General features: G+C 40.2%; 1 protein-coding gene across 2 annotated transcripts in view; it reads right to left on the bottom strand.

Moving 5' to 3' along the window:
* Positions 1-17,608, bottom strand: part of snx29 (sorting nexin 29) — a 143,847-nt gene that overhangs the window by 111,637 nt on the left and 14,602 nt on the right. For both annotated transcript variants that reach the window (XM_086302996.1, XM_086302997.1), the window contains exons 12-13: positions 12,884-12,947; positions 11,297-11,425 (exon numbers count right to left, since the gene is read on the bottom strand). In XM_086302996.1, coding sequence (XP_086159122.1) covers positions 11,297-11,425; positions 12,884-12,947 — 193 coding nt within the window. The remainder of the gene's footprint in view (positions 1-11,296; positions 11,426-12,883; positions 12,948-17,608) is intronic.

Below are 17,608 nucleotides of genomic sequence, written 5' to 3'. Positions count from 1 at the left end.
AAATTTGCTCAAACTTTTTTGTTTGTTTTTTTATAAATAATAACCCACGAATGGAGCAGGAAGTCATGGTCCTTAAAAATTAGCTGTGGCCTTCAGAAGCAGTTAAGTATACAAGCTAATGGACTGCAGATGAGATTGCAGTATTGACTTACAAAAAGACATGGCCACTTTATAAAACCCCTAATCACAGAGCTTGCCAAACAACAAGAAATTCATAATAGAGTTTAACCAGTGTCACTATCTGGAAGCGACAAGAAAACGGTTCTTTTCTTTGTTCTTTTTTAAATGTTTACTCAGGAAACCCTAAGTTAAGTTTATCGACATAGAAGTGGTGAATAAGTGAAGAAAAGCCCCACATCACTGGGGCCCATTTACTACTTATGTCACTGTAATTTTATTCAATTACATTTGAAAAACTATAAATCATATATCATAAATCATAAATCATTTCCATTTTGTTTAGTTTTGTATTTTGCGCTTTTAAAGCTTTTTGTTTTTGTTTTGTTTTTTTTAAGTTGCAGTGCGTTTGACCTCTCAGGGCCACCGTAATAACACCCATCTAATAGACTACAGAAAACTAAATAACTGTATAAATATTAATATTTTTTTTCCAATAGGTGTTTTATAATTAGATGCCAGTTTGCATGTTTTCTAACAAAGAATTTATCCAGGTTTTTCTTTTTTGTTGTTGTTGCCAAAAATACCACAAGAGAAAAAAAAGTTTTAGCTTCTCGGTCATGTAAAATGTAATCAGACAGGCACCAAACAGCAGACAGACAAAGCCCATCGGACTCAGCAGTGAAGAATTTAGCAGGTAAAAAATTAGCTCTTACCCAGAGGAGTCGATGACGACAACAGAGTGTTTAGCAGGAGCCTCGTTACTGTTATTAAATACACCTGTGCTTTTCTGCCAGGTATGTAATACAGGTGTAGTAACAAAGGTTAATCAGGCTGCTTGCTCTCTTGCTTTCTTATGACTACATTAAATGTTGCTCTTATGGGCGATCGTGGCTCAAGAGTTGGGAGTTCGCCTTGTAATCTGAAGGTTGCCGGTTCGAGCCCCGGCTTGGACAGTCTCGGTCGTTGTGTCCTTGGGCAAGACACTTCACCCGTTGCCTACTGGTGGTGGTCAGAGGGCCCGGTGGCACCAGTGTTTGGCAGCCTCGCCTCTGTCAGTGCGCCCCAGGGTGGCTGTGGCTACAATGTAGCTTGCCATCACCAGTGTGTGAACATGTGGATGACTGGATGTGTAAAGTGCTTTGGGGTCCTTAGGGACTAGTAAAGCGCTATACAAATACAGGCCATTTACCATTTATTACTCGTTGCATTATTATTATTGGTGTTATATAAAACATAATACTGGGGAATTATTTTCCCAAAGAAAAAAATCCAAACTGACTAAGTATTGATTTCAAGCCTTGACTATCTTCAGCAGGTGCCGTCGCTGCCTGTCATCTACTGTGAGCCTTTTCAAATCTCCACCGTCATTCTGCTTTTTTTATACCATTTAAATTATTATGCACTCACAATCGTTTCAACAGTTGTTATTGCAAGCTGTCAATAGAAAATAATAACCAGATGCCTGTCAGCTATTCAAGAATAAAATAAATAAAAAGAAACACACACACACAGTTTTGTTTGTTCTCGAACAGCCGTTCCGAAAAATCATTCGGCAAGATTTGTCTGCTCTGAATAAACGATTCTTTGAACAAACAATACTTAGCGCGCTTGAAATTGAATTCCTTTCTCAGGTTACAACAGCACGATAATGAACACATTTTGCTGAATTATTGATCACTCTGATACAAGTAAAACACTTTGTGCCCGTGTAATGTGCTTGCTTTTGGAAAACAATGCCTGGGCCGGGAAAAACAAACAATCTTTCAACGGGATAAAATGTCACCTTGGTAAATACACTGCATCTGTCAACCTCAGCTGTGCTCTCCGCTGACAAGGAATTGTTGGTAATCAAGTGCATCAAGCTTGGAATTATTTGGCTCAGGTTTTGGGGACTGATTCGAATTGCTGATTAATTAAACTTGAGCGAACTTTGCAAAGTACACTGAACAATGTGTACAACTCCCTCCATTAAGAGCTGAGCATGTCTTTAGCACGGTAACATATAAGATAATATAAGTGGCCTGGTGGGGAATTTAGGGGAACGTACCCAAGCACTCGATAACACAGCAGCTGTCAGCGTGAGGATGATTCTGACCAAAGCCCCAATAACTGAACTGTTTTCAACTGAGTATTTTCAAATCCAATTTCAGGGCAGAGGAATAAAACACAGCCTGGAGGTGTGATAAACACCCTAGGTGTCCAGTATTGTGTCTGCAGTGGAGCAGCTTCCCTCAGGTCGTACCACAGCTCAGCCTCCCACATGCAATAAAAAATAATCCACCTGCTTAACACACAGCTCCTCTGTTTTTGCAAATACTTTTACATTTTTACTGGTTTATTTCAGGTTGTTTCTAAGTGTTGCGCCCCCTCAGCTTGATCCTTCCATGCAGGGCAGCAACCACACACTGTATTTTAAATACCCACTAAGACTGAACTCGTTGACTTTTGGTTTGCAGGAACTTCCTCAATGCCTTCAGTGAGTCTATCAAAACAAACTCAGTTCAGATATGTTCAGAACCACAGGACGAGAATTAAATAATGGATACGGAACAAAATTAAACAACAAAGCCAGAAGGGAGGAGCGCCGCACAATTTCTCAATTCCGAAACTGAGAGCGATCCATTAAATTATCTGGTGCTTCTACTGGTGAGCAGGACGTGTAAACGTGACACATTCAAACTCATCTAAAACTCGAAGTGGGTTGTCTGCCTTGAGGGATGCTAAAGTTTTAAATTAGCGTGTTGAAAGTTAAGGACTCGGCATCTCTGTTAAATAAACTGCATCCTTCATCCAGCAGATATGGGACCAGCCACACACTGCTTTCTCATTAGGGGCAAACGTCTGCTCTAGAAACATTTAGTGTAAACGTCTGCTTAGAGGATAAGCCTATTAACTACACTGGGCAGTAAAACTGTTGAAGTCATCTCATCTTCCTCAGTGCGAGATAAGTGAGAAGGATAAACCGTGTGCGTGCAAAAGATTTAGAAAAAAGCAGGATTGTTTTGTGCGTGAAGGAAACAGCGGGGGAAAAGAAAAGCTACGTGGCTTAGAAAGATTTAGAAAAGTATTTTATGTGCAAGTGAATGGGAGTGGGGAAAGAGCAAAAAACAGTGTGTGCTTAAGAGATAAAGAAATTATGAATATTTTGTTTAAAAGAAAGCAAAGAATGTGAAGTCTGAGAATGGGTTTTATATAATGGAAACACTGTAAGACACTGTTAGAAAGCCAGTAAAAAAAGGAGGGGGGGGGGGCTCTTATCTTCTCTTAGAGTACAAGCAAAAAAAACTATCTGAAAAGGAAAGCTTAAACTCAAACTACATACAGTAATTACTTAAACTGAATAGATGCCCTGAAGTGATTTTTTTCGTATTACATTTCCACATCCCTCCGTTTATTATCCCATGGTCTAAAGCCATCTTAATGTGCAATAAACACAGCATAAATTGGCTCTTCTTCAGGTACAGTCTGGCTCTGTTTGGAAGTAGTGAATGAGAGGTTCAAAGACGCCTTCAGAGATCAGCAGCTCAGTCGCTAGGTAATGCTCCCGAGTGCAATTTACTGCACTGCCATCTTTAAAAAAACATAAATAAAAAGCCCTTAAAGCATACATTCTCTCTCCTGACACACTTCTAGAGGCACATATATGCATTAAACATATAGATAAATCCACGCAGAGGCACAGCATGGCTGTGGGGTGGAGGACTGGGTTGTTAAAACTTCCGTTTGGGCAGAATGACATAACTGACTAAACACCTCCAACAAATAAACCGGGCAAACATCACAGCCGCTTGCTCTGCCACTTTATTTTATTTTATTTATTTATTTTTTTAGAAAAGCCGTACCAGACTGCTTGGAGAAAGGCGGCTCTGCCAGCTAAGAAAAAGGCATCTGCTCTCGTTTCTTTTGCATGCGAGTGTGTGCGCGCACGTATGTGTCCGCCTGTCCAACCACCCCCTCTCCCTGTGACGAGGAACTGCTAGCTGGCCCGAGCCCACTCGACTGGCCACCTTCCCGTCTTCCTGCTGCGAGAGGCCTGCTTTCCGCTCTGCCAACTGTCGCATGAAGAGGGGGGCAAGAAATAGTTGAGGGGAAAGATTTTCTGTGTGTCTGTCTCACTATTCTCTGAGGAATGAGCTTGAGGGTTAGACATTTAGAGCAAGGTCAATTGGTGTGGGACATTGCTATTTAGCAACAGCTTTCTGGTGACTTAATGCCTTGTGTCATTAGAAATGAAGAAATTAATATTAATCACAGTATTAATTAATAATATTCCAATATGCATTGCCATTAGGGAGTCATCATATTGATAACAAATTCATTTTACGGTGTAATAATGACGAGGATCATCTTAAGTGACAACAAAAACAAGGAGGCATCCAGATGGTAAGAGGAAAGGGCAACCAGTTTCAAAGTGCAGATCCTCCAGACTTTTTTGTTTGTTTGTTTTTGCCACAGTAGCTACTGAAGATAAAAGTCTGAAGCTTTTACTTTCGTTCTTATCAAGAAGATGATTCAGGACCTGTAATTTGGGACAGATACATTAAAAAAATGCTTGAGTATTGGCTAGTTAAAAATGTCAAGTAAAAACTCGAGCACTATTGCAAAATCCCACATTTGAGTACAAATTAGCAAAAAACTTTTTACACTCTTTTGAAATATAACTATATGAAATTTAGCACTCGTCACTAGTTGTCTTTTGATGTATGAAGTTTCTTTTTTATTAAGGTGTACTCAAATATAACTAGTCAATGCACAGAGATTTTTTAATGTATCCATCCCAAATTACAGGTCCTGATTCATTTTGATCATAAGAAAGAGCAGTGAAAATTTCAGGCTTTTACCTTTAATGGTTTTTGAGACACTGATGTTCAAATATTGCCTCAGATTTTAATGTGCTGACAGTAGGTCGATGGACCATATTTCTAAAAAGAATGTGTCCTGAAAAATATTTGATATATGAAGCTGAAATTTCACAGCACTCGTTATATAAATTCAACTTTTGGACCATAAAATTGTCACAAATAAGAGAAGGTTGAGCATAAGGCCCATGTTGATTTCATATTGAAGGACCCAATTATAAGAATCAGTCTAAACTCACTGGACGGTCACACCAAAAACTACGACTTTTATCTATTAGCTCCAATTTATATGAAGCAAAACATTTAAGATTTGACTTGCTACATGTGCAATATTCCTTCATAGGAAATCCAACAGGTGATGGAAATACAAAGAATGCAAATTCTTGGTGTGCGTACAGGACCACAAGAGAGGACTATTACATATGCGCTTGGGTTGTGGGTAGGGCTGCTCAATTAATCGAATTTTAATCACGATTACGATCTGGGCTTTCAACGATCATTAAAAATGACTGAGCCGATTATTAGCCCCTCCCTCATTTATCCGCGACACCTTAAAGGCCGGTCCGTGAAAATATTGTCGGGCATAAACCATCCGTGGCGCAAAAAAGGTTGGAGACCGCTGATTAAGAGGACCCGAGGGAAGCTCGGAAAGCTAAGCAGAAGTTATTTGGAGAGGAGAGTGACTGCTGTTGGTTGAAAAGAGAGGTAAAAAAAAACTTCAGTGGTGTTGCACACTATTTTATATTATTTTTTAAAGTCATTGTTAACCCTTTAAATCCGGTCAGAGCAGCACGCTCCGTTTTGTGTAACTATTTTTAAATCCCTGTAGAACCTGAACCGTGTAAGCTAGCGCAATAATTTGTTTTGCATATGAAACCGGAGGAGTTGTACTTACATCTGATGCCATCAGCTTGTCCTCGGTCACGGTTTCCTTCCACATAAAGCTTTGCAAAAATTGCATGAAAAGCGCTTGCAGGAACAAAAACGTAATATTCCAGAAACACGCTTTGCCGATCCGATCAGCTGTTCGTAACACTTCCCACAGTGAAACAAACGTCAGCGCGAACTGTCGCATGTCCGCCATTTCCTGGCCGAAACCGGAAGTGACGTCATTTTCGCGGAAATGTAGTTTTTTACTTGTAGGCCTTAAAAGCCTACACTGGTCATGTTTGACTTTTCTGAATAGTTGCTGGGATGCTTAGAGCTCGAATTGCACTGCTGGAAATAGTTTATTTTGATGCGCCTGCTGTTTTCTTTGCAAATTTGCATCATAGGATTGTTTTTTTTGTTTTTCCTGCAGTATATAAAAATTGCTGTATCTCCAAAATAAAACTATGAAGACACTCAAAATAAATTTCCTGTTGTTTTGAGGGATAAACCTCTTAAATTTCTCCAAGTAGAAATATATGTAAAAAAAAAAACCAAAAACGATTTTCAATTTTTTTTTGTAATTTATTGCACTTTTTTGCAATTAATGTAGTTACTATGGACTTAATGCATACATATTATTAAAATATGGGCTATAACAGTTATTTAGCAACTTGAAATGCTCCCACAAATGGCACTACAACATGTAAAAAAATAATATAAGCTCTGGCGGACTTGGTTCTACAGTAGGTCTTAAAGGGTTAAATAAATATCGTCAAATAATCGAGATCTCAATTTCAGTGAAAATAATCGTGATTACCATTTTTGCCATAATCGAGCAGCCCTAGTTGTGGGTTGCAATGTCACAATGTGTGAGTATGGGTCTTACACTCTCGTGTTATATGTGGATGGATCTGTGAGTAAGTCGGTAAAGTGGGCAGCTGCTCGTTTTAGCCCACTCCCCTCTGCCTGAGTCTACGTCAGCCGGAATCTATGTATGGAGGCTTGCTCATCCTCCGCCACCCCCATGTACGACCAGGCTCACACACACGCAGGCATCCATACACGCTTTGTGTATATAAGACACTTCCTTTAGTATGGGTATCACTCTACTATGTAAGAAGGATCGTTCAGAAGATTTCTAAAATAAGATGACTTCCTCAAACAGCAGGACCATCTGGTGGTAAAGATAAAAAGTTAACCTGCACAGTGCCAGAGGCAGCAAAGTGATTCCTCTCAAATTAATCTCAGATTAAACAATGTCTCGATTAATTAAACGGGAGTAAAGCACTTCCATCGGGTCAACAAGAAAAGCAGTCGTTCTTATGAGTGTTAAGATGTTACCATTTCAGTGTCAAAACTGACTCAATTCACCATTAACGCAGTAATGATGAAGAATTGTGGGGCACATAGCAACAGTTGCCAGTAGCCGCTTTCACAGAATGATGCCGACAGCTCCAAGCCCTCATTCAGCGGCTAGCTGCTCCTTCAACGGTATTTATAGCCGCTATTGATCGAGACAGATTTGGCTGAGAAGGAAAAGCAGCACTTGAGATTTAGCAGCAGACTACAGAAACAGATTTATGTGTCTGAGTGCGATTGATTGTGTGAAAATGCAAACTGTAGGTCACAGTCCTCTCTTGTTCTCACTGCCTCTCTACCTCGTGTCATTTCCACCCCATTAAAGTGCTCCATATGAACATCATCACATATTAAACGGCTCAGTCAGCTGCTGCCCTGTCCGCTCCCAACAACAAACCCATCAGATTCAGTCTCCACACACTTAACTTGAGTCACCCAATCAATCCCAGCTAGTGGATTGATTTACTGTGGGAGGCTACAATCTTGCTTGCTGGGGCTTTCTGTTTCGACTGCTGCAGGATGACTAGTCATCTATTTAAAGGGCTCAGGGCTTGACTGAGGACTCTGGGCACATGCCAAGGTGATAGAGGCCACTTTCAGTGAACCGTAGATGGCCAATTATTGGGATAACACTGACTGTATCTGCGATTTAGGAAAAGGAAATCTCACACACAGAGTATGAATGGGGTAAAGTTTCCTACTCTGCTCTGACATGTATCCTCTAGTTCTTTTAATCATGAGTAGACTGAACTCGATGGGGAAACTTAACAGTGCACAAATATAGTTTCCTTTTCCTGTCTGCGTAAAGCTCTTGCCATTAGTGGTAATTAGGGCTGCTCGATTATGGCAAAAATGATAATCACGATTATTTTCACTGAAATTGAGATCACGATTATTTGACGATATTTATTTAACCCTTTAAGACCTACCATAGAACCAAGTCCACCAGAGCTTATATTATTTTTTTACATGCTGTAGTGCCATTTGTGGGAGCATTTCAAGTTGCTATACATCAATACAACTGTTATAGCCCATATTTTAATAATATGTATGCATTAAGTCCATAGTAATTACATAAAATGCAAAAAAGTGCAATAAACTACAAAAAAAATTGAAAATCGCTTTTGTTTTGTTTACATATATTTCTACTTGGAGAAGTTTAAGAGGTTTATCCCTCAAAACTTTAAATACAATAAAGTTGCAAAAAATAGTTTACAACAACAGGAAATTTATTTTGAGTGTCTTCATAGTTTTATTTTGGAGATACACCAATTTTTATATACTGCAGGAAAAACAAAAAACAATCCTATGATGCAAATTTGCAAAGAAAACAGCATGTGCATCATTTCACTGTGGGAAGTGTTACGAACAGCTGATAGGAACGGCAAAGCGTGTTTCTGGAATATTATGTTTTTGTTCCTGCAAGCGCTTTTTATGCAATTTTTGCAAAGCTATATGTGGAACGAAACCGTGACCGAGGACAAGCTGATGGCATCAGATGTAAGTACAACTCCTCCGGTTTCATATGCAAAACAAATTATTGCGCTAGCTTACACGGTTCAGGTTCTACAGGTATTTAAAAATAGTTACGCAAAACGGAGCGTGCTGCTCTGACCGGCTTTAAAGGGTTAACAATGACTTTAAAAAATAATATAAAATAGTGTGCAACACCACTGAAGTTTTTTTTTTTTTTAAACTCTCTTTTCAACCAACAGCAGTCACTCTCCTCTCCAAATAACTTCTGCTTAGCTTTCCGAGCTTCCCTCGGGTCCTCTTAATCAGCGGTCTCCAACCTTTTTTGCGCCACGGACCGGTTTATGCCCGACAATATTTTCACGGACCGGCCTTTAAGGTGTCGCGGATAAATGAGGGAGGGGCTAATAATCGGCTCAGTCATTTTTAATGATCGTTGAAAGCCCAGATCGTAATCGTGATTAAAATTCGATTAATTGAGCAGCCCTAGTGGTAATTACTGTTATTATGTGTAAAACAGTGACGCAGGTACAGCAGGTCTAAGGAAAGGCCTTGCACAATCCTCAGCAACAAGGCAGCTTTAATCACAGACATGAAAGTCCTTGAGGCTATTACAGCTTTAACACAGTGTTTCTTCTGCTCTGCTGACTGAAAACTTTTTGGTTTAAATATGTGGATCCATACAGCTAATGAATGGAGCAGTCAATAACATGCCTGTATCTTTGACTCCAGTCCTACTGAAGTGTAAAACACAGGTGTAACTGCTTAGGACTATATTCAGTTGCAGTCAGTGTTTTTGCTGCACTGCCCCATCTGGAGACACTCTGTTTACATGACTTGGATGATCATGCAGTTCCACCTGCATTCTACTGACAGTGTCAGTGCAAACAAAAAGCCAAAATGCATTGTTTTTAACGCATTAAGCGGTTAATGCTCAATGTGCCAGAATATAAAATATTTAAATGTCATGCAGCTCCATTTCTGGAATTTTAAAAAAGTGTTTTCAAACACTGGTGTGACAAATCCTCCCACCACAACATCATCCATACACCATTTGTCCTTAAACTACAATCAGCAGCCATTTGGGTTTTTATGTTTGTTTGGGTGCACTTTGCTGGCGCTGGGCTGGGTGCCCTTTTGCTTTTAGAACAGACGTAATTCTTCATGACATAGATTTAGCAAGGTGCTGATAACATAATAGCATCACACAGTTGCTGCACATTTGTCAGCTGCACATCCATGATGTGAATCTCTCGTTTCAGTCCAGACGACTGGATTGAGATCTGGTGACTGTGGAGGCCATTTGAACATGACACAGGACCTGAGGGATACACATGGCCCTGAAGCCTCATCAGAAATGATCTCAGTGGAAGGGTGGCTGTCAAGAAGCCATTCTTAAGGAGGGGAAACCAGGAGAAAAAGGCTGAGGTATGAAAAATTACACAAGAACTGGACTCAAAATATTCTTTTATGGACTCAAAATGTATGAAGGAGAGGTACAACAGTGTCTACAGCCATCTGTAAAGCATAGTGGAGGCTCTGTCATGGTTTGGGGACGCGTTTCAGCCAGTGGTGTTGGGGATTTTGTTAAAAGTGACAGAATTATGAATGCAGAAAAATGCAGTCAGATTTTGAGCCACCATGCAATGCCATCTGTCATCTGTGACGCGTGCCATTAGAAATTGTTTTATTTTTCAGCGTGACACTGATTCCAAACACACTGCCAACGGAGTGAAAGCATACCTGGATAGAAAAACAAACACTGGAACATTATCAGTCAACATTACTGAAGCAGTGTGGGATCGTCCTGACAGAGAACAGAACAAAAGCCAACATCAAAGAGCTTTGAATGTCCTTCAAGAAACCTGGAGAACAATTCCACAAGACTACCTAAAGAAATGACAAGAAAGCTGCCTGACAGAGTTCAGACTGTGTTAAAGCACAAAAGGTGGTCCTAACAAGTATTGACTTTCAAACTCATTAGAATTGTGCAAACTGTTTTTCCCCTCTTCCATACATGTGCGCACACTTTTCAATCCATGACTGCACCTATTTCTCATTTTCCCCGCAAAATATATTGACTCAAGAATATATAAATTTAAAACTACTGTATGGGTAAATATGTGCCAGAAAATCATAAATGTTACAATTTCTTGCTAGAGGTGAAACCAGAAGATCATTTGACATCATATTCTGCCACTATTTTGTGTGCCCAAAGGGTTATAGTGTGGAAGCTTCGAATGGGACTTCATTTGTTATATCAGAGGTGCCATTAACAATTTTCTGACTGAAAGTCAACAAATTGAATAACCTGTGGTCCAAAGTGTCAATAAGAGTAAAAAATGAGTTTTCTGACCAGTAGACAAAAACAAATAAATCGTCTGTTTACGTCAGCGTGCAAATGCTTTGGCGCACACAATAATCTAAATTTACTGTCACCTGAAATCAAAAGCAGTATTTTTAAATCTGCACTCTTTGCTCTCATTCATTTGTTAAGAGTGCATTAACTTGTTAAACGTTAATAGAATAAGTCCCCTGCTACGTGCAGTTTCAATCATCCACTGTGCAGGCAGATGTTACGTATTAACGTATGGTCCGCAGTCATCACGTGTTACCTGGCCAGCGCCTGGACCTTCGCTGAGTGCCTCTCTTCCAGTTCTGCCAGCTTCTTCTTCAGCAGATCGGTTTCCTGCCTCAGGCCTGCTGAGTGCTCCATCTCCCCATCCAGCAGACTGCGAAGAGACCTAAAGAAAAAAACAATTTAAAAAGCAGCTGCCATGCATGTTTATGCATAAATAACACAGGCTTCTATCACTATCACATTCAGGTAGCATCCCATACACAGGCTTAATCCTCTAAATGTTAAAATACTGGGGATGTTATTTTCATAAACAGATTAGATAAACTGACGATACTTGCTTTAATTGCAGCACTAACTGACAGACTGATTTACATTTAGCTCTGATATAAAATATTTAATCAGCACTTAATCTGTGCCTGTGTCGTTAATTTAATACCCTAAATTTAAATCATTTAGTATGAAATTCTAACCTCTGCTTGGCAGGAGATTCACTTTAATTATATAGAGAGATCCTCGCCTCTCATCTTCTTAAGGAAACCCTTCATAATATTCAGGCTAGTAAATCCTTCTTTGTCATCGGGTTGTGTATCACCTGCTTTCATATGCGCTGTTGTGCAGCTTTTTTTTCAAAAAGAAAACTTCTTAAAATCGACTTTAATCATCAGACCTTTTTAGACACTTGTGGTATTTGTATTTTAATGGTCTTTTCTTAACTGCTGACTCTGGTTTTTCTGCTCTTTTAGTTATTTTAGATTTGTTGTGGCGTACCTCAGGGGTCCATGTTGGGTCCTACTCAGTTTTCATTATATATGCTGCCTTTGGGATCGATCTTCAGGAAGTACAAAATTCACTTCCATTGTTACGCTGACACCATCCAGATTTATTTTCCTGTCTACGAGATGTTAGAGACGGGTTAACACAGCTTTTATCACCTGCGTCAGATTCCCAAAGCAAAATCCCATCTTCCTCCAAAAGGCCTTAAAAATCCATATTTATGCTTTCATCAGCTCTAGATTGGACTACTGCAATAGCTTGTATCTGCTTGTTGCTCGCAGGCAGTCAAAATGCTGCTCGTTTAACAGATTTTGCATCACTCCAGTTTCATCAGGTCTATAAAGGCTCCCTGTCCATTTTTTATATTAGAAAATGTGAGATCCTTTTACTTACTTTTTATTTTTAAATGGCAACCAACTATTTAACCAGGCAGTGCAACTTAAACAACTCCAAATTCTCATAGTACAGCCATGGTTCCCATTAAAGCAGTTTAGTCTATTTTATTGTATTTTTGGTTTTTATGTTTTATTTCACTGTATCATTTTTAATTTATTGATCAGTTGTTTCATCTTGTTTTCTTTAACTAACTTGTAAAGTACTTCAGTCAACCTTTTTGCTTTCAAATCTATAAGAGAAATAAATATGTATTGTATTTTTGAGCTTATCAATAGGACTATTGACCTTTGACTTTCAGCATGCTTAACTTCTTTTTTAGCATCTATTAAATCGCTGCAAGTCACAGTCTCTGGAGGCGAATAAGAGAAGTTCTTCCAGCCTAAGTACGTGTGCGTGATGGAGCATTTGAAAGTTTGCAAGCAGCAGGTAAGAGGAGTGAATCCCAACGTACGTGTTTTGTTCTTCCAGTTCGTCCTTCCTGTTCATCATGGCTACAATGGCCTGACGCAGCTCCACTGCAGAAGAGACACTGCGGTGAGATTTCTGCATAGAAACTGCTTCCAATGCATCACAGACACACAAAGACTACACACAGTAATATGCATAAACTCATATCATACAGCTTTCAAATGTAGAAATAACAGCATCCCACACGCCGCACTTGCTGTATTAATGTGAGATTTTTGTTCTGTCACAAAGATGAACTGCTTTGATAAAATCAGGTTTAACTTGTTTTTTTTTTATTCAGCTGACAGGAGTTATACAGAATGAGATCCATCGGACTCACAGAGAGCAGCACTTTTATTGCCACAATAAAACATACTTTTGTGGTAGCTACTAAAAACTTTGACGAAAGAAACAAAGCCAAGAAAATCTAAGAGTGAATCCAGGTTTAGATTTGGGTTCATGTAAACTCTGCTCTGCCGTGCTAGTAAACAAAAACACAATTACCTCACAAATATCTAATAATTACAATCATCTGAACATAATTTGCTTTTATTTTACTGAGCAGGCATTCCCTCTTTTGTACTCGATTCTCACAAGGGAATAAGGGATTACAGTACCAAGGTTATACTAGGTTTTCTACCTTCTGAACTTCTCTCCGACTGTGTTGATCAGTAATACAGACCTTTATTAGCCAACAGTAGCCTGACTGCTGTTACCGAGAAATCCTCAGACCTGAAAATGCAGCAGGCCTCGGGTTCCCTGGTGTAGGAAAGTGCTCGGCCATCGATGCCACTGACTGGACCTAACATACCCCACAATGCATCCAACTAGGAACCTCTGGGATATTATGTGTCATGCATCCAAAGCCACAACATAGCACCACAGTCTGTCCAAGAGCTCACTGATGCTCGGATCCATGTCTGGGAGGGGATCCCCCGGGACAACATCCACAGGAGTGTGCCCAGATGTTATGATGAGTGCGTACAGGCATACGGTCTACTTAGCCACAGGATCACCTGATGACTTCATCCAGCCCTCACACTGTTGGTGGTTTCGCTTTGACTGACTGTTAAAATCAGTAAAGATTTTAAGCTTCAATATTTAGTTCATCAAGATGTGTGATTTAAGTGTTCCATTATTTATGTATTTGTTTTCGAGCAGTGTATTAACACAAATCCATGGGATCAAATTTAGATTGTTTATATCTTCATAGTGGCAGGAAGGCAATAATAACAGAATGGTGGCTGTCAAGTGCCAGGAGCAAAACTGTGCGACTAAAACTCGGGAACAACTCAAGAAAAGATTGAAACGAATCACTGAAAATCAGAGTTTGAGTGCACAGCAAAATATCTGAAACTGGGCAGGACCACTCGAAATTTTGGATACTGTCGCTCTAAAGTTTGGCTAAAACAAAAAAAGAGAGCAAGCTGAAGCAGTGAAAAATTCTTGACCTTATGAATTATATATGTCTATGGAGTTACATCAAAAAAGACAAATCAAATAGCTCTGAGGAAAACAGTTTTTTTTCTTCCAATTTCTGACATTTCATAGACCGGAAAATCAATTCACAGAAAAAATAACCGACAGATTAATCCCTAATAAATATAACGGTGACATTTGTGTCATATGTGTGGCAGCAACTTCAGTTTAAAGGTCTCCGGGTCTTTTTCTTCCAGCTTAAAGCGTCAGTCAGTGGAACTGTATCAGTCGCAGCCAAAGTCTGCCAGCAGTCTGCTGCCGGGTGATGTTAATCTCCATCCTGATGTTGAGGACAGATTTGGGCCAAGCTGCGCAGTTGCACGGTGACTCATCTCCATAGTTACGCTCGGAGGTGAGCGTTGAGGTTTCAAAGTGCCTAACTAGGCTGTTACCAGGACTTCCATAAATATTAACCGTGAGACACAGAGCTAATCCATCCTGCATTTTGCATGTCCTGAATTACACACATGCAAAGACCTTAGCTTTGTTTTCATGGCTAATGTAGGGTGTCGATATAGCCACAGACATGAGCAGGTCTCTCATCTAACCCCGGGATAAGTGCCTGTTTGGAGGAGGACGAGGAAAAAGGAAAGGCGAAGAAGAAAAGCGATGACAAGCACAACAGTGAGGAGAAAGGGGAAAAACTCGATTATCTCCACAGCTCCATTCTCCACATCAGCAGGCCAGAAATAAACGTGACCTTTAGTCCAACCACGCGTTCACAGCGGCTGCCACGGACGAGCCATTAGGGACTTCAGTAGAGCCAGACGACCCCCTGTCCGCACAAGAGGACGTGAACAAATTACAGCACAAGTCTGTGTGCAGCAAGACAGACGCACGCACCTCTGTGCTCAGGCTCTGCGTGGAAGAGCCATCTTTCCAGGAAAACAAGACAGCGTGCACTTCCGCCAGCACGTGCACGCCCCGGCTCAATCGTTCCAATAACAGATGCATTAGGCGAGAGCTACGCCTTGTAATAAGGGAGTCTTGTGAATTACAAACTCCATACTCTCCAATCAGTCGACCGCTTGGCCTCATGAGCTGTCAGACCCAGAAGGAAATCACTGAGGCCGAGCTCACACTGCACCCCTCATCCTTCTTTTTTCTCCTAACACAGTTTTTCCTTCAGGTTCTCCAGCACGCCTTTAAATAAATCCAGCACCTTCTGAATTTATCAAAAATGTACTCACTAAACAGGCAAACAACATCATGGGCTGTTTTTACTGCCCTTCAGTGTGCTCTAATAACATAGTACAAATGTATAACACAATCTAAACCTAATCAGTTCGAGTAATTTAGTATTTTGCATGCATCACTCTGGTGTTTTCACAGGCTCACCGTTACTCTTGTTGACAAGTCCACTCAATTCCACGTATGAAATGGTGGCACGTCTCTATGGAAAGTTTAACCTGCAGTTTAGATCAATACAAAGTGGATTTTACCTAAAGGCAAAACCCAGAGTGAAACGCTATAAAATCAAGGTTTAATCAGACATGTTCTGCGTATTTTTCCTTCTCCTTTCAGACGATTCTGCACAAATCTCAGGGGGAACTGTTGTTTTGGCTTAGGTGCAAAAGCAACAGAGCCAGGGAGAGCAAAGTGAATAGGAGTTTTTCAGCTGAGAAGAAGCTCTGATCTTTTACTGAAAATATAAAAACTGAATCAAGTCAAAAACGGTATCTCTGCCTCTGTCCACTGGTTTCCTCCTTGTGTGATGTGACTCAGTCTGGAGAGAAGCTCTTTTGCTCTTTAAGGTCTGATACCTAAATGTGACGTTAGAGTTTCAGGCAGGATTTGTCTTTGAAGGAAGAAGAAGCTATTGAAATCTGCTATTCTACATCTTTTAAAGGCCTTGTGTAACCATGAAAACCATCCTCTCTGCTCTTTGCCTCTATGAGAGAAACTTCAGATCACCAGCTCTCTCCCCTTCTCTCTCTTTGACCCTCTGGCCTCCTCTTACTGAGGACTAATGGACTAGACGACCACTCAGTCCCGGTGCTTAAGAGCAGTTCCCCCTCACCTTCCCTCCTCTGGCTTTCTCCGTCTTTCTCTCTCTCACACACACACACTAAATCCCAAAATCTCAAACAGCATCCGTCTGGGCGTCTAAGGGTCTAAGCTCTGATTAGCTCCGGGGCACTGAGCAGAACACCAAGCAGACTCCAGGCAAGAGGAAAAAAAGTCTGTGTGTTCAGTGAGCTGGTCGCACACACCAAAATGTCCATCATGTGATTTCATTTTAGTTTTCTGTGTTTTTGTTTTTTGTTTTCTTACAGATCAGAAATTTGATGTGAACTACAGGCATTCTCACAATCTGATTTTTGCCATGCTCCCAAGCAAACAGCGAGTCCATAGAGTACATACAGTAACATGTCAGAATACTGGAACAACAGCGCCACCTGGTGGATGATTTGATAATCAAAACACAATGAACAGTCTCTGGGCGAAGGGCTTAACTCACTGCAATTAGATCAGTTTATCCGCCAAGAAAAATGACAACAAGGTTTGAAAACACTAATCAGGAAGTTCAATTTCATTTGCTCCGGGTTCCACAGCTGTGGAGAAATTTCCCAAGAAAGACATGTCAGGACTTTCAAAGGATTCATTACGGTCACAAACTTCTGGGCCTACAGCTTGAAATCTGATCATCTTCTGGGTGAAGCCTCTTGAGGAACAGATAATTTGACAAGTGAGTTTCCTGCAGTCAAATCTAATGTAAGGCGTTTGTATGTTTCATTCAATTTAGGAGAGGTTTGTGGCGTTTTGGGCCACTCGTTATTCAGCTGCGCAAACTCAAATTTCTCACACACACATTTTGCTGATAAAAGCAAGTTTAAATGTATGTTTTGAGGTTAGACAAAGTGTGTGTGTGTGTAATGCACATATCACCTTTTGGGCTGAAGAGAGTCTCATGCATGTTGTTTTTCTTGCATGCATCAGTGCACAATTTTACAAATTCTACAATCATGCATGCAAGAAAATAAAAATATTAATTGAAAACATTTTTCTTTATCTGAAGTTTTGCTAGCTAAATGAGTATTTTGTTGTGTATCCAGCAGGTGCTTCTTAGCAATTTGTAATTAACTCTTCTGTTCCTCTTAAGGCGTTTTTTACTCGTACTCCCAAGAAACTAATTGAGGGTCACGAATAAATGCGCGAGTAACAACATGTTTTTGTTTGGCAACCAACCCACAGCTCCGCACCAAAAGAGATCAAATCCATCTTGTTCGTGGGCATGTTTGAACCTTTC

Source organism: Aulonocara sp. 'chitande type north' Nkhata Bay, linkage group LG8, assembly GCF_057382095.1.
Source record: "Aulonocara sp. 'chitande type north' Nkhata Bay isolate Kocher_YH1m ecotype deep benthic linkage group LG8, A_spYH_male_GT1.1, whole genome shotgun sequence".
Taxonomy (NCBI): Eukaryota; Metazoa; Chordata; class Actinopteri; order Cichliformes; family Cichlidae; genus Aulonocara; species Aulonocara sp. 'chitande type north' Nkhata Bay.
The sequence above is the reverse complement of the archived record's forward strand: the minus strand, read 5'-3'. Positions and strand labels throughout refer to the sequence as shown.